Below are 17,998 nucleotides of genomic sequence, written 5' to 3'. Positions count from 1 at the left end.
CTTTACTGGTGACATCACCTAGAAGTAAAATTGTCAAACTGTTACTTGGTCAATTCTTTGGAAATTTACTAATAAAAGTGACTATGTGTGTTGGTCAGTTTTACTTGTCAAAAATCTGTGAGCTTCTATTAAATGGTCACATATTTTACAAATTAATTTCTTTTAAGAGCGTCGGATCGACTTGGCATTTTTACCAGTCAAGCATTATGCTAATACGATGTCAAAATGTAAATAATCTCAATTTCGTCATTTTTGCAAATGGTCACTTTTTCTTGTATAACCACGACATGTATGTACGGGTCCAATATACAATTTTATCGTTTTATTTAGTTTTACTGTACAAACACAAACAAAGAACCATTTACCACAAATAAAATTGTAAAACGATAGCAAAAAATGGGCTGAGAACAACTGTGAAGCCAGCAATTTTTAAAACTGCTTGATTTTTTATCGTAGTCTTCCTTCTGGTATTTATTGGAGCACTGTTACTTTCTTCGACAAACGATTTTTCTTCTATCCACGATAAGAAAAGATTTGTTCTCGTGTACAGACCAGGCAACCCGTACGCACATTTGTATCCTCTTGAGACTATTCCAGCTAAAGCCTGGCCACAGGCAATCGGCCCACCGGAGTCACCTTGACAAGTGTCCTGGGTAGATAACGCCCCTTGAGCGCAAACAAATGTCGGTGGAATAAACATTTTGTAACTTTTGGTGCACAGGTCCGGATTGACAATGTAAACTTTAATCTTCATCAGGTGGTCGGTTGAAGAACCTGTAAAGTAATAATGGCACCATGACACTTAAATCCATTTAGTTTGAAATACAAACAACTCGTTTCTTCACTCTCGTGACATCGTTAGACTGGCATGAATTTCGAGGAATTTAAACTTCATACGAGGATTCTTTGATATGCTCCACCCTTGACCTATTTCAAATTGGAATTAGGTATATGCATTTCTTCTAGCAATGCTCCAACATTTCTCAACTGACATTTTACCGACCCCTGCTACCCACTCATCTACACAGCACATGACCTCATTCTCGTCCAAAATTTATTTCCCCGCAAATGCTTCTTTAGTTTTAAGTAAAGTCGACAGTCACCGGGGGTATATAAAGTGAATATGAATGCAAATGGATTGTCATTCTGCCACAAATGTTTGCATATGTATCTTGTTGTAATTTCTAATTGCCGGAGGCAAACCTTCTTCGTAGCCGGTACATTACGACTGAAGATCGTGACTACCGCGTATTTTCGAGAATACTGTCCTGCACTTGTCTCGGCGTCCACTATTTCTTCAAGCTACCACAAACGAAGTGCCTATTGCTGATCATCTGGTCCATACGGCGCATGGAAGACCTCCCTCATCCTCTTTTTCTCTCTACGCTGTCGACTACAACGAGTTTCGAAAGGTTCTTCTTCTCTCCTTGCGAGTTGACCCAAAAATTGGAGAACTCGTCTGAGACAGATGGTCGAGAGTGTGTCCATTAGCTACAAGTCCCAATTGTCTGGCTGTCCATGATAACATTAACATATGCCCTCAGCACTAGATCTAAAAGGCATTATTTTTTTATACCTACCAGCCTGACAATATCGCGAGAGTCTTGAAACTGTGTTTCAAAAACCAAGTAAAAGTGTCACCTAGTTATTATTTAATTATTTTTTTTAATGAAATGGCACTAGTTGGAATATTTTACCTTTATATATCTCTGCTCCCCATCCAGCAGTAACACATTCTTCTCCGTCTACAACTTTTCTTCGCAATAGCGATATTGTTTTAACTTTAGATGATTCGGTGAATGCTTCATTCAGCCTAATCGTCCCAATATCACAAATATCAGGATCTTCGTGTATATAAACATATCTGATTCCTCTTATCTGTTCTGGATGCTTATTATTATTAGTACCAGCTACTATTTTAGTTGATTGTGTAAAAATCCTAGCTGTTATGCAGTGCGATGCTGTCAACACAACATCAAACGAAATCAGCGACCCTCCGCAAAAATGTGCTCCATTATATGTTTGAATAGACACCAAGTATGGAAATTCAGCAGGCTTAGCTTTTGTTCCACCAACTATTTTTGATTTGAATTCTACAGAACAGCCAATTCCCTTGATCGCCAAAATAACTGCAATCAAAATGAAATTCAACTTATTTTTCATATTAGAAATAACATTAATTTCAGATTTCTTTTTTATGTAAAACACACGAGCAATTTTTTGACAGATGACGGATTATTGACAAATAATACTCTTTTTTTATTTCAATAACATTCAAAATGTTTTTTTGAACAATATAATATATTCTTCTTCAGTTTGATATTGTTACTTAGGAACTTTATAAGCACAGTAATTATTATTGGGTATTTTAACGTTTCTTTTATTCATATATTTTTTAATACTATTTTTAATTTTCCACGCCCATTAGGCTTTTACATATAATTTATACAAACATAAACAACATAAAATAAAAAAAAAATGTTTACATGTAGAAGTAAAAGAATGGACAATATTTAGTATAACAGGTATAATAAAATATAAAGAAAAAATAAAAAGAAAACGTTATTTAAGATACAACAGATATTTTTTTTTTTATATAGAATTGTATTTTTAAAAACAGATACAGTTAAAAGAGTTTGAGAAAGATCAGTACGTAATTTTAAAATACCTACAATATAACTTTACATAAAATTAAATTCTTAAATACATGTGTACATAAATTAAATACAAACTTAAATACGTAGTGTTTTAAACTTTCTAAACATTTTGTAAGGTATCTCTGTATAGTCTTTTTTGTTTATTCTCACATTAAAAAATATTTTTTAAAAAGTATAGTGTTAAGTGTCCTCGGCACCGGTAACCCCAGTGAGGTCACATTATGTTATTATTATTTTTTGTTTATAATGGAAAAAAATGAATAAATAAATAAATTAATACACATTGCTTTTTTAATTTACAAGGCTTTTTTAAAAAAAGTGAAAGTGTAAAGAAAAAGTGAAGGTGTATAGTGGATTTTGCATGTTGGTTTGCATGTTGGTTTAATTGTAAACGTCTCGAAACCGGTAGACATAAGAAAGTCGCTAAGTGGTTATACACAAACATTTAATAACATTTAGTAAAAAAAGTTATTAAGTTATTATCAAGAAATTGTGATATTCGTGTTAAAGAACATTTGAGGTGTCTTCACAATAATAATTTCTCTGAATTCGCAAATCACCTAATCAATTTAAATTAATTACTTTAATAAAAATACAGGAGTTAAAATCTTACATATAAATAACAAAGGGTTAAACGTAAATAATATGGAAATATTTCACAGCCCAAATCGAGCCTTGGACTCCTTATAAAAAAATACTGTATTTTTTGGAATTTTCGAACTTCATTTTATGGGTTTTTACCACAACTTTTTTTTTTTTGAGTATGTCCAAATGTTTGCAGACTGGCTGTTTATCCTTTTTAGAGAGTTATTTCGATCTTAATTTGTTGCAACAGAGGGAAAACATTTCACATAATAAAGGTTTCCGCTCTTTTACTCCACAAAAGTCAACAGATAGATAAGAGTTGAGGAATCGTGGATGTTTAAAAATAGACAGAAGGCTGAATGTTACACAGCGTGTAAAATGGCCGCTTAAACCAGCCAACAACCAGTCATAAGCCCTGTAAATGCGTAGACTCCCATATTCGCTTGGGCTTGTAATCAAATTAAATCAAATATGTAACGTAAAAGCAAACACAATATCTTGTAGAGCCGTTGACATATATATATATGTGTATACACTAAATGCAGCACTAAGCACCCGCCTTATGTTCCATTCAACTTAGGTTCAAAAGGGGTGACATGCAGCTTTGAATAGGGAAATATCACATACTACGAATATCAATAAAAATATATGAAATGGATTTAAAAAAATTAATTGTACTCGTGTTTTCAAAATCAATATGGATATTGCGGAGAAATGTTTTCATACAAAAAAGAAAAAAAATAATTTGATAAAAATACGTTTCTAGAAAAACGCGACGTGTTTGGCCTTGGTTGTTGTGACGTCAATATTTGTGATAATGTTCTAAACTAATCTCAATGGCCAGGAACAAATAAACATTAATCGTGTCGTATTAGGGGCGTGGCCAATGAAATGACCGTTTTTGCAGGAATCCAAAATTACAAATTTTAACATATTTTAACGCTACTAATAATAAGCAAAATTTTTTTTTGTGCTGGACAGTACTTCATAGGCCTTTATTAGTTTCAAAATGTAAAAAAAAAGTGATATTTCCCTGTTCACAGAAAACTAGCATAGGCTGTTAGTCTTTTTTACTCTACTACGCGTTTTGCACGGGAAAAAACGCACGACAACGCTCATTTTTAGAACATGATTTCAAACTATCGTTCTATGAAGCATCATTTCTATTTAGTTACACCTCGGTATACAGAGCAGAAAGTTTTCTTTCAAATGATGTGTACAATTTTCGTTAATTTTTGGTGTGGTTGTGGCACATTTTTGTATTCGAAAAAAATCGGACAAAACTTATGTTTACACTTAATTTCGATTTAATAATAAAAATCTTTTCGAGTCAAAAAGCAGTTTCAAAATTTTGGATAGCATTAATGAACGCTGAAGTTTTGAATATAACACGATGATAATTTATTACGATAAGCTCAGAAAGAACAAGTATAGATTTTTAATTTATGTAAAATGTATACGTACGGCTGTAATTAATTAAAAGATTATCTTGACATAGCGGTTTCCAAAAAAAGAGGTTAGGGTATGCCTTTTACGCGCCTATTTGTAGGTAGGTTCTAGAGTGCCTAAGTATTTAAAGTACAAAAAACGTGTAATGTGTAAACACAGGTTGTTTCCGATTTAACACATTTAACGTCGATGGAAAATGCCGTACGGGGCAAAGTGTAAACAGAGGGCCGTTTTCAAAAAGCAAAATATCTGTAAAAAATAACAAAATGTTTTTTTTGACGGTTCGAATATTGACAGTATAATACTAAACTAAAAAGGTGATTTATTTGTGAAATAGACATTTTTAATACAACTATTATTCGTTTTAAAACGTTTCTAAATGCATTCTTTAAAGCTTATTATCAAACAAAATGTTGAGCTTCTCCAAATTTTTGTAGACAAAGACTGGATTCAACTCCCTAAGAAGCTGTTAATATTAACATATTACAACAGAGATGAAAAACATTTTAGAGAAGGTAATATAGAATTCTAGGCATCTACAGGGCTTGTGACCTGTCATTGGCTTGTTTAAGTGGCCACTTTATTCACTGTGTAACATTCACCATTCTGTCTATATTTGAACATTTATATTCCTTCAATGCTTTCATCTGTTGATGTTTGTCAAGTTAAAGAGATGAAATATTTATTTTTGCAGGTGAGATTCGTTTAATTGAATTATTTATATTTCACCTACTTACTAGGCAAAACCTGAAAATATGACCTCTAGATGCCTAGATTTCTATATTACCTTCTCTAAAACGTTTTTCATCTCTGTTGTAATATGCGTATTATTATAGTCGGTATAAAACTATCTTTTTCGTGCATTTTTATTTGTTTTTGATGTGTATTGTTATTAAATTTGGTAATGTATCTAAAATAAACCAAGTTTATTGGATTTTAATTCTACTTTATTTTAAAAAATATACAAGAGCGTATATTGTGACGCGTTGTGTCTTGTCAGGATATTTTCGTATACCTTCAATGCTCAATTTTTATCATTCTAACATAAAACATATTTTTTGTCTGTTTTTTAATGCAAATTCTTCGAAAAATAATGAAAAAAAAAAGTTTTTTTTTTCATTTCATATTTTATATTTTGTGGACAATATGCTACGTCGGGCATTAAAAGATTTAAAAAATACAAGATTGTAAGGAAAACCAGAAATAACGATTCTTAATAAAAAAATATATATAATAATGAAAGTTACTAAAAAAATTATAACTTCAAATCGTTAAAAAAAACAATGAAATCACCTATTGAACTTTAGCTTTATTACTTCTTTAACAGAATACGAGCAACTGACTTTTTGGTTTAAATTTTATCAAAAAATTTACCCTGGTGGCGACTTTTTAAAATAAATTATAATGGCTAGTATATATACAATTTAATAAACTAGTCATCGAGTGATAAACATGTTAGAAATAATTTTTATACGCCGATTATCGGTATGTAGCAGATCGTCTACATTGGGCATTGTAGGGTTAAACAATTTATGTGATGAGTAGCAGAGGAAAATGGGATCAAGTTAGAAGTTTAAAATGGGAAATAAAAAACTTTACCACAGTTTATTTCTTTCCACTCAAATCATGATCAAAACGTAAAAATAAACTTTTCACTAAATTATTTTTTGTCTAAAGAACATTCAAATTGATGGAACCGCAAGATGGCGTCCTAAAGATTGAACAAACCATAGATATTGGTGTAAAAACGAATTTCCCGCGCGTTCTTGACATTTCGTTCTGTTTTTTTAATCTCTCCACAGCCGGCACGTTCCGTTTGTGCAGAAATTAGACCGTAACTCTACAGTATGTAGGGTAATTGGTGAATATAATTATTTTCATACGTAATATCACTATTTCTCTCTTGGAATCCAGAGAGAACAGTTAAATTCGCGCCGGTTTTTAAGCGTGTAACAATTAGCGATGCGCGGCGTTACTGATGTACCTCCCTGAATAATCGAATAACATAATCGGTTACAACTTTTTTGGTGTAAGTCTTTTTAGATTAAAAAAATCACTTAGATAGACCGGATCTTGTCTTAAGGTAGCATTTTTTTTTTGTCCTAGCTTTAATTTTATTTAGTTGTATTTTATTTTATTAGTGCCTTTATTTATTACAAGAAATTGTATTTACCATCGTTAGAATGGACTGCATAAGTCCGTCAAATAAATAAATAATAACCTTAGTAATAATATGCCACCGTCTAATAGAATCGCCCATACGCACAAAAATCATTCCACGGTTATTTTTTTATTATTTATCAACATTTATACTCATTGTACACTTTTACACATTTTACACATTTTAACGCTTTTGTTCTATACAAAAGAGCTAAATGGCTTCTATTTAAGCCGTAGCAAATTATTACTCAAAGGTTGTATAACTTTACGACATAACTTTATGAATTTAACATAATAAGTTAATATTTATGCAAGTGCGTCAACTGTCTGCTATAAGCGTCTTAAGTGCAATATGTTTAAGGTTAAAGTGGCGTTCTGAGCCAGTGAATAACGTTCAGCATAAGTCTTATGTTTGAACATTCATATTTCTTTCATTCTTCTATCTGCTGATTTTTGTAAAGTTTTGCAAAGTATTTTTTTTTTGTTTGCTTTAAAAAACGATTTTATGGTTAATCAATGTTTACATTTAGATAAACTATTATCATCCCCCTTTTTAATCCAATCGAACGAGAAGTAGTGACTAGCATGTTTGACTACCATAATATGCCATATCATACTATGCCCAGAACAAACAAGACATACACTTTTGTTTGTCATATTTATATTGAGATATTGTTACTTTATTATTTTTGTTATTTAAACAAAAAAAACGTTGACTAACCAGTTAAATCGATTGCGTCTTGAGAAAAATCAAAACAACATTTTCACCATTCACAAAAAAATGCATTATATGTTATAATAATAATTTTTATTTAATAGTTTTTAATTCCGTAAATGATTATGTGACTCTGCAACGTAATTTAGATTTAATGTTCCAGTGGTGCTCCACAAATAAACTACATTTAAATATAAAAAAAATGCCACATAATGAGATTTTTTAAAATAAAAAACCCAATTTCATTTGATTATTTGATGGGTAATATGCAATAAGGCTCAACTTCTGAGGTGCGCGACCTTGGTATCTTTTTTGATCAAAAATAATCCTTCATTAGTCACATAAATAACATTACTAGTAAATCTCTAAAGATGTGAGGCTTCGTCTTACTAAGAAATTAAAAAACAAAGGCACTTTGAAGTTGATGTATATTTCATTAGTGAGAAGCCAGTTCGAGTATAACTCTACAATATGGACTCCTTACTACAACTGTCACCAAAATTCTCTTGAATGAGTCCAAAAAAGTTTTTAAGGTATATACATTTTTAACTTAGAATCAGTCATGAATTTTTAAATTACGATTTTTTACTTATAACATTAAATTTGTTAAAACTAACGATAGAAGAAAAATTATTGACCTTTTAAATTTATTTAAAATTGTAAATTCAATATGGGATTACCCTGAACTATTATCTCTCAATTACTTCAGGGTGCCCGGAAGAATGACTAGACAGGTGCCACCGCTTTGTAGCAACAAATCACGGACAGTGTATACTTGTAATACCGTATTAAACAGACTTTATGAACTCGGCAATAGTTATTCCCACGTATCTGATATATTTAGTGTAGGGTATTGTTCCTATATAACAAACCTTTTGAACTTTTTCAAAAACGATTAATGGTAATTATATTTATTTATTTATGCATTTCATAATATATACAATGTTTTGTTCACTTTGCCCAGCTGTATGAAACAGTACTTATAATTTTCTTGTTATATCACTTTAAATTATTTTATTATTTTATTTGTTTTTTACATTTATTCTTGAATTGTTTAAACTTTCTACTTAATATGTTTTAAAATGTTTAGGTTATTTTTTTATAAAAATCTGATATAATTTATAGGTTTATTTTTTTTTTGTAAATCTTGAGTGAAAGGAAATTTATGTTTTTTTTTTAATTTGTGTTAAGCCAAATATGTTAGTATTATAAATTTTCGTAAAAGGCAGATTTGCCGGTTATGTTAATAAAATAAAAATAATAATACTATAACTGAATAATTCGATTATACCAGCAACTAATATGTGCTTTTCGATTATCAAAACAACTGTTTACTAAAAACAAACACTATCACATCACTAGCTACGTAGCTACAACTTAATAATCCAATTTATTGAATGCTCCAAAGTAAACACGACAAAACATAAACATTGCCGCGTTTTTTGCTGTCAAAATAATTGACAATCGAAACAATTGAATCGTGGGTTTCAGTTGTTTTTTTTCTTTTTCATTTATTTCTATGGCTAGGTCGCGATTGATTCGAATCAATAATGGTTTTTAGTATCAATTTATCGATTCGCAACACTTTAAAATAAAATCAATCAAATCAAATTCAATCAAAATTAATTTTAAATATGGCGAATTGGAGAAATTAATATTCACAGATTAAAATGAAATGTGTTCATGTCAATAAAAATAGGATTTTCTAAAATTCTTTGCATGGAATTGAAAAATAATTTAATAAAGCATTTTATTATTTGTGTAGTCATGCGGAAGTTCATTGCTACGGGAAATTGGGTACAAAAATTTTTTCTTACGCGCGGCAAAAATAGAGCATCCAATTATAGGGCGGAGTTTTTTGAAAATGAGTGAAAAAAATAATGAAAACGATTATAACGAAAACAAATGATTTTGAACGACGTCACTAGTTCTTACGAATCAAACAACGGGTGTTGTGATAAATTTACAGTTTATAGGAAGCCAATTCACCAATCAGTAGAATTCACCGGAGAGAACTTGTGACGTTACACGCACGTGGATACATAAAAATATTTTTTGCTTAATTTGATAGTATATTAACAATTATTTTTTTTAATCCACTGAAATTGAAACCTTATATTACATACGATAATATGAGGTTTCAAGTTCAGAGGATTTACTTAATATATTTTATTTTATTTTATTTATTTCGAATGCAAACAGATGTATAGGTTAATATAAATAAAAACTATAAAAATGTATACATAGTAGGGCCTGCCATTTAATTATGTGTATTCACTAAGTCAAACTGCAATAAAGCGACGACGGTTTAAAGTTAAAATTATACTAGCGAACCCGATAGACGTTGTCCTGCCCGAAAGTTGGCTTGCCTACCTAGGAAAAATACTTTTCATTGATAAGAAGATACCTAGGTACTTGTTTAAGGTTGAATTCTAAAACGAAAAATAATTCATTTTCAAATATAGCATTCTTTTTGCAAATGTCAAACTCGGCTCTTCTCACCAACAGAGGAGCACTTTATTCATGAATGCGATTTTCAAAAATGTATTTATTTTGAAGAGAAATAAATGGGAAGAAACTGAGAGAAATGTAAGGAAAGAATCTGATTAGGATCCATGAAAAGCGAATGTTGTTTGTAAACATTCAAAAACAAACTTTTTTAAACACAAAAAACAACATCTTTCCATTTTTTTGTAAATTATGCATTCTCATCGAATACCCCTAGTAGATTAATAAAAAAAATATTTATGCTTCTAACTTTTTTTTCACACATTCGATTGAAAATTTTAATATCTACGTACACGCACAGTGCAAAGATCTACATTTCGCTGAAAACCGCACATGAAACACTTTTTCCGGCCAAGAACGTTGTAGAATTTATAAACCTTGCTTGATAAAAAAGAAATGAGTATATTTACAAATTTACTTCTGTACTATTTTAAGATTAAATAAATAAAACAGTTTGCCTAAAAACAGGTTTTATCTGTTAAGACCGAAGTTTTATCCATTTATAACAGTAACAGTAAGCATACATATTTTTTATTTTTGCTGTTGGTTCATCTAAACTGCCTAACTAGGGATAGCTTCCCCGTTCTAAGGCAGTAAATTATGTATTTTACAATGATATTTAAAAGTATTTACAGTTTTATCATAATGTGTGCTTTTTCAGTCTTAAAGGTAAACAATGAATATCCAGAGAAAACATAAATAATACCAAAATCTCTATATCCTAAGTCCCAAGTCATTACTATTAAAACAAGCAACCAGCTTACGTCCTTCTACATCGGACAACAAATTCTCTGACTCCCTCCGACCAATATGGATTAAGAATGCAGTCAACACCTTCCTCAGCCTGGCAATCCCACCACATTTCCACGAAACTGGGATAAGGTTATATACCCTCGGGCCTATATAATATTGCTGCCTTTGAGCTAAAAAAGTATTGACTCCTCTCTGTAGAATCAGAACCTTATTGGAGTGTCTAGTATTATGAACATGACAAACCCTTGCGTATTTTTCCCTGTTGAGATGTGTGACCGCTACTGACCTCAATATATACTGTTGACGAATATCCAGCACTTGAAATTCTTTGAAGAGCGAATCACTCGGGTATCGGTATGGTTTTTTTAATATAACTCTTAACACTGATTTTTGAGCTATATCTGCTGAAGCCATAGTCGTTTTAGTGCAGCTTCCCCAGCCAATCAGACCATACGTTAGTATTGAATTTACCAATCCATGATACAATTGTTTTAGTTCTTTAATCCTTAGTATATTTCTTAAAGGTATGAAAAAATGAATCAAACGTTTTATTTTATTAGAAATTTCTTCAGTTTGTAGGTTCCATCTCATAAATTGATCTATTTTTAAACCCAAATATTTTACACTAGTGACATTTTCCAATAGTGTACATTTACAATTTACATTATTTATGCAATGATGTAATTTTAGTTCATACCCGGAGTTTGGTTGTCCCACCGAAGATGGGCTGAAACAGATAAACTTTGTTTTTTCTGCATTGAGAGTAAGCAAATTGTCGTTCAACCAATTGTTTACCCTCATCATATCTTTGTTAGCTTTGTCATGAACCTCTGCCCAATTTGGGGCACTATATATTAATACTGTATCATCAGCGAAAGATATTATTTTTCCAAGAGATTCACTCCTACAAAGTCCGTCAATATATACCAAGAACAGTAGCGGTCCCAATGTACTTCCTTGGGGAACACCATTGTCTAACTCTGCAGCATCACTTAGTTCATTTATAAATAAGAATATTTAAAAAAATAGAGTTCAAATAGAGAAAAAATAAATGGCAAATTGTATCTACACTTTTTCTTGCATCAAAAAATATCGTTCAACTATCAATTTCATTAATATTAATATTTAAAGCAATAACTTTGTGATTTTCCATGCTAAATCAAATAACTACATATAACGTGACGGTTCCTTTGGTTGGCATATTAAAATGATTTAAGTGATTTTACGCCAACTGGGGTGGTATTCTAAACGCTTCCGCGAGCGTAGAGAACGTATTTACTTACTAAATGCGCTCTAAAACAAAGCGTTCTTTGCGACGGCGATAGCGATTAAAACACCAGCCTAGGGACTGTATTACAATGGAAAATTAACGGTTAGCCTTAATTTTACCTTAAAAGTAAAATTAAGTTTTCTGTATGAAAAAAAATAATGGATACATTTTTTTCCATGTTTAATTGTGGGTTACCGGCGAGGATTCGTTAAATTTTCCTACATATATACACATTTTCGAACGAAAATCTCGATTTTACTGTAGACAGTCAAACATAACTCACCATTGTAATCGGGGGCTACGCTTCAATTACATTAAGAGTATCAAAGAGTTATCTTTAATTGTCTATAAAGTAAAAAAACTATTTTTATCAAATTTTCTGAACAAAAATGTAAAACATGTTCGATGGGGAAATTTAGGGGTTTTTTTTTTTAAAACTATTTTTTTAACTATTTATATTTGTTGCAACAGAGAGGTAAAACATTATAGGAGTCTAGGCATTTACAGGGCTTATGACCTGTCATTGGTAAGTTTAATTGGCCACTTTACAAAATGTGTACCATTCACCATTCTGTCCATGTTTGGACATCCACATTTTCTCAACTCTTCCATCTGTTGACTTTTGTGAAGTAAAAGAGCTGAAACCTTTATCATGTGGGTTAGATTCATCCGGCTGAACTAATTCACCTACTAGGCAACGCCTGAAAACAATTTTCTAATTTTTTATACTTCTTCTTTTACCAGGTAGTTCATTCGACAATGTTTTCAGTATGTCCAAATGCTCTCTCTGCTGCAACATATCTAAATATGAACAACTCCCTTTGGAGAAAATCCATCCAGTCTACAAGCATTTGGACATACTAAAAAATAGTAGTAAATTTTTATGTATCGTATTGTTAACGCTATGATTTTTAAAGTTTACTATTTCTGAAATTACTCGCTTGACGTTCTTTTCCACTTTTTCTCAGTCAGTTCTGCCGATTGGTCTGTTGACGTAACGTAAATCGGAAATCTTTAACAACTGTCTTATAATTTGTTGATTCATATGAACTAGCGACTTCGTTCAAAGCTGTTCGTTTTTAATGTTTATTTTTTTACAAACATTTTCAAAAAAATTAGCCGTACAATTTAATGTTCTAATTTTTACTGCGCACATTTTTTTTAATATCTAATTTCCCGTAGGACTGAACTTCGTCATAATACTTTACAGACAATTTTGTACAAATATATACTTTTTAGTACAGAAAATTCGATTTTACGTTGAATTCCAATGAGGAAGTTCAGTGTCTTTTTTTTTTATTTGTTAATAGAACATAAAACTGAGCCAATTTTTTTTTCGTATATCGTATTATCAGCGCTTTAATTTTTTAAAGTATTGTATTTCTGGAATAACTTCGCGTAAAACGTCAGAGGTTGTTCTATGACAGTTCTTCCGATTGGTTCGTTTACGGTGACCAAACCGGATATCCTTTAATGCTCTCATATCATTAGATGGTTCGTATGAACCAGTGACGTCATTCAAAGTAGTGCGTTTGTATTAAGATATTTATTTATTTATTTTTCTTACATTTTTAAGAAATTTTAGCGTACAATTTAATGCTCAAGTTTTTACCGCGCGCAAGAAAACATTTTTGTATCTAATTTTCCATAGGGCTGAAGTTTCTCGTTGTAATAGGGATTCCGGTTGTATTGCGATATTTCGAATCCATTTAATTTGTCCATGTAAGCATTACTGGTAGGTAATCTGTTGTTTTTCCTAAGATAAATAAATAAATGTTTTCACAACCGGCCAAAGTTGTTTTGGAAATAGAGAGTACAATGAGTTGCATGTTAAAATGTTATCGATTATGTCACGCCCAGTGACTGGATGGAAGATATAATTTATGATTGCATTAACGAGATCAGCCGTGGCTTAACTAACTGCATTTTTACATGCACTTTCATTTTGATTTACGTAAATCCCGACAGCCAAACTTACCAAATAGTAAAATCTAATGTGCAGAAAAGAGGGACGTTAAAAACATACCTCGCGTGAAGGTATCACATTTTTTCTGAACACAGAAATTACCAAATATTACTACAATAACATTTTACTACTCAAATGCCGTTCATGTAAGTTTTACTTAAACGAAAAAATATATGCAATCCTCCCTATACATCGTCCTTTGTCTCTAGATAGTCTTAGTTGCTCGGATTACAAAGGGGTAATTATTCCTATTTTGAAATAGAGCAATCTCTTAATCTGTCTCCATTAGAGAGACGTAGAACTGAGATGGACCTTATATGCATTTTCAAAATACTTAATGCTTTAAGTAATGTCCCATCTCTGTTGCAATCAATTTCTTTTCATGTTCCCAACCATGTCACCAGAACTCAAAATCTGCTATTTATAAAATCTTCTAAGAGCAACTTTGGTTTTTATGCCCCTATGTCCAGAATGTGTAAATTAGTCAATTCATCACACGACTTGGAATTCTTTGGGATATATCTTCCGGCTTTTCGTAGATCTCTTTGCGACTAAACAGTGTGGGATGAAGTTGGATTGGCATGTTTTTGCTCGAAGTCTTAGGTTTTTCGTTTTTATGAATATATTGTATACAATTATTGTTTTGCCCTTGTTTGTCTTTGCTAAATAGTTTTATGTTCTTTTTGTTCAGTTTCTTGCATTTATGTTTCTTCATGTAACTGTTGTAATTGGCTTAGTCCGTTTATATAATAAATAAATAAATAATAAAAATAAAAAATAATAATTCCAAATTCCAAGAATTTATTAGAGACTAGCGGACCCGGCAGACATTGTCCTGTCCGAACGTTGGTTTGCCTTATATAAGCTTGGAAAAAGACTTTTCATTGAAAAGTAGGTACTTAGGTACTTTTTTGTAATTAAATTCCAAAACTAAAAATTGTTAATATTCAAATATTGAATTTAAGTAGGTACTTTTTTATGGTTGAATTCCAAAACATAAAATAAATAATTTTTCAAATATGGCATTCTTTTTGCAAACGTCAAACTCCGATAACAAAGGGGTGTACTTATGTTAGAATACGATTTTTAAAAATGTATTCAATTTACTATAATTTTAGTGTTACCAAAAATCTAATAAAAAGAAATGAATGGGTAGAAATTATAAGGAATTTAAGGAAAGAATCTGATTGAGATCCACAAAAAAAAATGCTGCTTGTAAACATTTAGAAACATACTTTTTTATACACAAAAAAAACATCTTTAAATGATCAATGAATAAAACATTTACGCTCTTAACTTTTTTTTTACATATTCGAAGATTTTAATATCTAAGAACACGCACAGCGCAAATATCTATATTTCTCTGAAAACCGCACGTAAATCGGTTACGCCGTTTAGGAGGCGTACGGTGACAACACACGTACAGAGGAATTATATATTTAAAGATACCTACTGTTTTTTGGGAAACATTTATTTATTTATTCACACTCTTTATTAAAACACAATTCCATGTTCACTTTACCCAGCTAACAAGGGTACATACCGCGTTCCAAGCTAGGCAATTATATTTTTATATATTATAATAGTTAACAAATTAATATAGAACTCAGACAAACAAAATATGAACTTATTCGTATACGCATTTTGATACATATACATACAGACATACACATATATACACATATATATATATATACACATATATACACATGTACATACACACACACGTACATACACCCATGCGCATACACATACATACATTCATAAAAACATAGACAATTTATTTATCCGAAACTTCATGGTTCTCATCTATAAATATATATTTTTTAAATTATTCCTTATTTACATTTCATTTGTTCTTTTAGTTATATTTGTGTTTTTTATATGAAAATATTTATGCTGTGTATATTTATTGCGTACGTGCTGTAACCTAAAACCAATAAAATCATGTATACCCAAGCACGTAAGAAAAGAAAAAAAACAATAATTCAGCACCTTAAAGCTGAAAGGCTAGAAGTCACATTTGGTAAATTGTTCAGGAGAGCGGTTTGAAGTTGTAAAACTGTTTCAAATGTATCTCTCGAAGTAAAAACATAATTTATTGACGTTTTTTGGATTTATAGGCTTTTGATAAGAATATTTAAGAAAAAAATATTTTAAATATGGACTAAATGTAGCTTAAATCATTTAATGACTAAATTTATTTCAATGGCGAAATCAAACATTGGCAGAATGGTAAATGTTACACAGTGCGTAAAGTGGCTACTTAAACCAGCCGATATAGGTCATAAGTCCCTTAAATGTCTAGACTTCCATATTCCCTTCTCAAAAATGTTTTCCGATGCAATAAAATTTGATCTGTTTATTCCATTCTGATCTGTCTACAAACGTTTTGACATACTGACCACATTATTGATTTGACAACTGTTTATTTAAGCGAGACTTATTTTCGGAATCTCTAAGTTCAGTAATATCACTCCACTACTTCGGAAACTACACTGGCTACGTTTTCCAACATACGAATACAAACTCTGTTGGCTTATGTAAAGGTCACTCCACAAATCTGCTACGGAGTATCTAAGGGAACTTTGTATTCCAAATGAACTAGCTGACAGGCGTCTTAAGCTAAGATCAGCTGCGTCTACGGCGAGAGGAAAAGTTATTATACCTCAACGCAAAATTCAGTGAACGCGCATTTGCGGTCGCAAGAAAAATTGTTTTCAGGCGTTGCCTAGCAGGTGAATTGGTTCAGCCGGATGAATCTCACCCACATGATTAAGGTTTCACAAAAGTCGACAGATGGAGAGTTGAGGAAAATTGGATGTTCAAACATAGGCAGAATTGTGAATGTTACAAAGTGGCTACTTAAACCAGCCAATGACAGGTCATAAGCCCAGCAAATGCCTAGACTATTATATCACCTTCTCAAAAATGTTTTCCGTGTCTGTTGCAACAAATTCAAAAATGAACAATTCCCTAGGGAGGAAATCTAGCCTGTTTGCAAGCATTTGGACATACTCAAAAAACAATTAATATTGTAAATTTCAATCGGGTCGTGGCCCTGAGGTAGTATTGTGAACTCACGGACCAAAGGTCCCAGGTTCAAATCCCATTCTACCATAACTCGATTTCCATTTTTCTTGCACAAGTTATTTACGACTTTTAGGAAATGGTCGGAAAATTTAAATATTCGATTAAATAATAAGAACTTTAGTCTCTTTTTAAAAAAAAAAAATAATAATAAAAATAAAACTACATTAAGTGTATAAGATAATAATATATGTGGTATGTACATTTAGTAAAAATATTTGAAAATATTATTTCAGAAATAAATACATTTATTAATTTGATTTGTTTATCATAAAATCGGGTTGTGGTCCTGTGGTCCTGTGGCTAGTGTTTCGGACTCACGGACCAAAGGTCCGTGGTTCAAATCCCACTCTACCCCAACTCGATTCCATTTTCTAATAGTGATTTATGTACAACTCGTTGAAAATGGCCCTCAAAATCAAATATTTGGGTCAATCATAAGAACGCAAATATTTATTTTTCCTTTAAAAAAAAAATATAACTAAATAAAGTTAATAATCATAAACGAGTATAAGATAATAATAATACACATTAAAAACAAAGAAGAAACTGCATGAAAAATGACGTTTTATATTGATTTTAATAATTAGCTTTAAACGACGTATTTATTATTTTTAATTGAATGATTGTTGTATTAAAAACATGTACTGTTATAACTTATTAATAATAAATAATGTATGAAAATGAAAGAAAACAAATGAAAATTATGTGGACATTTTATAAAACAACATAGTTACCTTATCTGCATAGTAAATCGTTATTTATTTATGAATTCCCTTATGTATTTTACATCATAGTATATACAAATATTAAAACATAAATAAAAAAGTCAATGTTAAATTATA

At 31.0% G+C, this 17,998-nt stretch overlaps 2 protein-coding genes across 3 annotated transcripts in view; one reads left to right on the top strand and one right to left on the bottom strand.

Annotated features, from left to right (window-relative positions):
- The window catches only part of LOC148280499 (uncharacterized), a 215,475-nt gene that overhangs the window by 84,230 nt on the left and 113,247 nt on the right, over positions 1-17,998 (top strand). The window lies entirely within an intron of this gene.
- On the bottom strand, positions 301-6,220 carry LOC148280500 (trypsin-like). Of its 2 annotated transcripts, XM_088228278.1 has the most exons (3): positions 6,186-6,220; positions 1,698-2,083; positions 301-774 (listed from the first exon to the last, which is right to left on the bottom strand). In XM_088228278.1, the coding sequence occupies exons 1-3, from the start codon at positions 6,203-6,205 to the stop codon at positions 362-364; spliced, it is 819 nt and encodes a 272-aa protein (XP_088084404.1). In that variant the 5' UTR covers positions 6,206-6,220; the 3' UTR covers positions 301-361. The 2 variants fall into 2 exon arrangements, with proteins under 2 accessions (XP_088084404.1, XP_088084403.1); XM_088228277.1 differs by lacking the exon at positions 6,186-6,220 and having other exon boundaries at positions 1,698-2,237.

The sequence above is a fragment of the Micrasema longulum genome, unplaced genomic scaffold, assembly GCF_059751315.1.
Source record: "Micrasema longulum isolate JH-2025_06_02 unplaced genomic scaffold, ASM5975131v1 h1tg000575l, whole genome shotgun sequence".
Lineage (NCBI taxonomy): Eukaryota > Metazoa > Arthropoda > Insecta > Trichoptera > Brachycentridae > Micrasema > Micrasema longulum.
This window is presented reverse-complemented; position numbering and strand designations above follow the sequence as displayed.